Source organism: Morone saxatilis, unplaced genomic scaffold (genome assembly GCF_004916995.1).
Source record: "Morone saxatilis isolate NCDOM2014 unplaced genomic scaffold, NCSU_SB_2.0 Contig15, whole genome shotgun sequence".
In the NCBI taxonomy this organism is placed as follows: Eukaryota; Metazoa; Chordata; class Actinopteri; family Moronidae; genus Morone; species Morone saxatilis.
In genome coordinates this window covers 413,715-418,142 of record NW_023339707.1, presented here as the reverse complement: position 1 = coordinate 418,142, position 4,428 = coordinate 413,715, and the positions used below count along the sequence as shown (strand labels likewise).

At 39.0% G+C, this 4,428-nt stretch overlaps 1 protein-coding gene across 1 annotated transcript; it reads right to left on the bottom strand.

The window, feature by feature from the left end:
* Positions 1-589: 589 nt before the first annotated feature.
* On the bottom strand, positions 590-3,837 carry LOC118323810 (protein-serine O-palmitoleoyltransferase porcupine-like). The gene is made up of 3 exons (XM_035655838.1): positions 3,243-3,837; positions 1,948-2,058; positions 590-1,278 (listed from the first exon to the last, which is right to left on the bottom strand). The coding sequence occupies exons 1-3, from the start codon at positions 3,348-3,350 to the stop codon at positions 1,177-1,179; spliced, it is 321 nt and encodes a 106-aa protein (XP_035511731.1). The 5' UTR covers positions 3,351-3,837; the 3' UTR covers positions 590-1,176.
* Between the last annotated feature and the right edge of the window lie 591 nt (positions 3,838-4,428).

Here is a 4,428-nt window from a genome sequence, read left to right as displayed (position 1 = left end):
GTCTCTATCCAATAAAGGCATGAAAGGGCCCAAAAAAAAAAGTGGGCCACAAAAGTATTATTACCTTACATATTACTCTCTGCCAACAATAAATAGCCAACTAAGAGTTAGATTACTTTTCTATTCCCCACAAATTTGGTCATTTTTTCCCCTTCTCACTAAAATTCAGACTTACAATGATTAAAATCCAGTTTTGTTTGATAAAGTCAAAGTAATGGAAAACATCCAGCTGCTGAATGTAAGCTTTCCATCTTTCAGACTACTTAGTTTTAACCAATCCAAGAGAAATCCAATCAAGTTGCAGTAGAGAACCATGAAGAACTGTGACATTATTGGGTGCCAGCTGGCAAAACTCAAGGACCTGGGACTGGACTTGGGAGATGAGTGCTAGGACTTGAGACGTACTTGTGACCCCCCCTTTGCTTACAATAGATCCTCTTAAATATTTTTAAATTGAGGTAGGTTATCACAATTAACAGAAAAAAAAATACAGTTTTCAGAGTGACAGCTCCAGGCTCTAGACAGCAGGGTTAAAGGTTCAGCCTGGTCAGTTTGTCACTATGTTGAATTCAGATAATCACAAACCAGGAACATTTGCAGAAATATTTTAATAGAAAAATAGAAAAGGCACAATAGCAGCAGTAAAAAAAGATTCTTGATATAACTATGTATCTATACTTAAACAAGTTAAACTGCTGAAATTGTTTTTTTGGCATGGACATTGTCTAACACCAACATTACAGCAGAACCCTCTCTACAGGGTCGTTCTGATCATTTAACCTTGCCTGTGTCTGAACAGCTGTGTACAGGCCAAAGGAAATGAATGCATTTGTCTAGTCTATTAGGAAGTCTTCTGTCCAATCACACTGATTCTTTTTGCAGTTCAATTCAAAACATCCTGAAATAAAGCCAACATCTACAGGGTGCTATGTGCTGTGTGCTCACTCTGCATCCATACATCTCTATTCCAAACAGGTCTGAAGGTTTGTTTATTAACTCCATCTTTACATCCAAAGCCTCTGCTTTCATCTGTAAAAACCACCTAAGCACAGACACAGTCTTTTCCACAGTCCTTGTAATGCAGATCCTTCGTTCCCATCAGGTAACAACATGCTGATATTCACTGTATTTTGAACTATTTGGTGTCTGCCGGCCTTCCCGTCTGCTCCAATGAGGTCACTGAATTAAACGGTAGAAGACCCAGCAGGCAAACACAACCCAGTGGCTCGCCCAGTTCAGTTCAGACCACCTCTGGATGGTGTGGATGGCAGCATAACCCTGCAAACAGGAGCAATAAACAAGCATGTGGTTAGAAATTGAAACCCTGTTTCATTCACTATGTTTTTGTGGAGCAGACGACCATGTAAAGAAATCTGTGACGAGCCAACGCTGGCTAGTCGCATTAAGTAGAAAGACAAAAAGAGGTTGGAAGTTGCATTCAGAGCAGTCTGAATTCTGAGCTTTTTGGTCACTGGGATTAGTTTAACATAAGTTTACCTATTTTCTTTTTGGCCTCATTTAAAGCTGCAGTAGGTAACTTTTATAAAAATAACCTTTTGTCATATTTGCTGAAACTTTCACTATATCAATGAACAGCTAGAAGGGGTGGAGACAGATTCTGTGAAAAAATCAAGGTTCCTCTGGTTCCTGCTAGCGCTCTAATGGGATTTGTAAGAATCCACCGGGCCTGAATGAAAACAACCAATAAGAGCCAAGAAAAATAGTTGGTTGTTGAGTCTCATTCCCAGGTCGTCAAATACCAACAATGGGAATCAGATTCAACAATCAACCATCTTCAAGCCACCAACCCAAGTGTCTTTCTTTTTCTAGGCTCTGATTGGTGGTTTTTGTTCAGTAAAAACAGTGTCCTGCACTTTGTCTTGCTGACATTTATGTTGCATGTAAATAATCATTTTTCCCTGGACTCGACCCTCAGGGTATTCTTACCTCTTCTACTTCCTGTTCATCATCTCCAGGGTCAAACATGGAGCCCAGGTAGGTGAGGTGGAAGATGGCCAGGAAGCTGAAAACCACATTCAGCAACATTACCCAATACTCCTGCAGGCCAAAGGAAAAAGACTGTGAAACATCTTCATAGTGTCTCTCAATCTTTTTAACCCTTAAAGTGGAACTTAATACCCCCTGAAAATCGTGCTGACTTCTTCGACTTTGCTGCAGTGATGTAACGGTGTACTCTTGGACCCTATGACATCATTGTTGGGTGTGGTTACAAAGCACATTTCTTACAACAGAAACAGGCCTGATACTTTGTGTTAACTCATCACAGGACAGTTCATCTACAATCAGGTTTTTGAAAAGCATCTAAATTGTAACAAATCATCCAACAGTTAAAAACATCATTCAGACTGGTCTAAATAAGTCCACCAGACACCAGGGGACTCATTTATAAAAATGTCCCTAGATTTATACCTGAACTCTCAAGTTCAATTCAATTCAATTCAATTCAATTCAATTGTATTTGTATATTTGTATAGTGCCAATTCATTAACACAAGTTATTCAGGACACTCAAATAGAGCAGGTCTGCTTGACCAGTTGGGGAAGAGAGAAAGAGAGAAACAGAGAGAGAAACAGAGAGACAGACAGATGTACAGCAACAACAGTAGCCTGTAGTAACTGAAGTCTCAGAGCATTTCTGACTGTGTGCTTACATTCGATTCATATAAGATACGAAACATAGACAGGTTTTAAAAAGCCCATTTTTTAACTTATATAATGCTAGCACAGATTAGAGTGAAGTCAGGAAGAGCCGTACTAAAAGACACATGACAGAGTGAATTAACAGTCGTTATGAGTCTGTGTTAAATTCAGTGAGCAATCAGTCTTCTGCCACTAAGTGTAGCTAACCAAAGGAGGCTGAGTGAGTTAAGGAGATAAAATGTAATGTTTGTACAGAATAGAGTGTATCTTTATGGATTATATTGATGCTGAATTGACAAGAAGACAGTTGAAATATCACCCAACTTATCTTCTGTTTCTAGAGTGTTTTAATGGACACGTAAGGAATTGTTAAAATATCATATTTTTTAAAGGGAGTTTGGTGTAATAATAGGTCCACCTCATGATAAGGTTGTCTGACTGCTGTTAGTTATCGATTTGATTAATGGTTTAATGTGTGTATTGATTAATGTGTGTATTGATTACCACAGTTGCTGTTGATAGCTTAATGTATGTCTGCATGTTTTGATTATGTCAGACAGCAGAGTAGAGCTGAAGCCATACCTTCTTGTGCTGATGGCTGCAGTCAGAGGTGCATGGCCTGGACAGGATACAGGCACTGAAAATGGATGCAAGCCTCTTTCTCAGGACTGAGGATAAGAACAAAAACATCAACAACTTTGACCATGACGGTGTGAGAAACAAACTGGCAAGCGTATATTAACACAGTTAGTCTGACAGTATTTACAAGATAAAAGTATAAAGCAAGATTTAAAAAAAGGTGACAGCATTTGCCATCAGAGCCCACAAACTGTGGAACACCCTTTCAGAGGAGACCAGGATGGATAATTCTAATCATTTTAAGTCTCTTCTTAAAATGCACTTTTATAGTCTTGCCTTACTGTGACCTTTTTTTTTCTAACCTTTACTCAATGTGGTTTTATTGTTTTTATTATCTATGTATTGTTACTGATGCTGCTATAGTTCTTAGTGTTTTGTTGTTTGTGTTGTTTTTCCCTGTAAAAGCATTTTTACACCTGTTTTTGAAAGATTTAAAAATAAATAAAGTTTATTAGGGACCGAGCACAGTGAAACACTGTGAGGTCCCTATTGTTCCTGTAGGAATATTAGGGACCGAGCACAGTGAACACGTGTTGAGGTCCCTATTGTTCCTGTGAGAATTATTAGGGACGAGCACAGTGACAACTGTGAGGTCCCTATTGTTTTGCTTCGTTTCTATATTATTCTTATAGCGACTTTGGCGGCATTTTTGACCCCCTGAACGTATACTTTCGCGTGAATTTTATTTGGCATAATTTGTCCGGCCTGGATAAAAAATTCGTTACTTCTATGCGTCACATTCAGGTCGGCCACTAGGAAGGCCACTAGGCGGCGCTAATTGTAGGCAAATCCTCGGGATGCTAATAACTCCGCCATCGTTTAGTCCCACATTCAAAAACTTCAGTATCCACGCGTTCGGTGAATGGAGCTAATCTCCTACTATGAGGCACGCCCCACCCCCTTCCGCTACGATTGTTTTTCGCAGAGCGGCAAAATGTCCAGAAAATGACGTTTTCGTGTTCCCATCCACTGCGGTTTTGTCCGATTTTTTTTCACACGAGAAATTTCATAGTAGAATCTTGAGATGTCCTAACAAAAAAAGTAATTTAAAGTATTTTGATATTTCGAAAAATAAAGAAAAGTCTATAAACTTAAACACTTCCCTGTTGATTTTTCGTCAAAAAAGGGA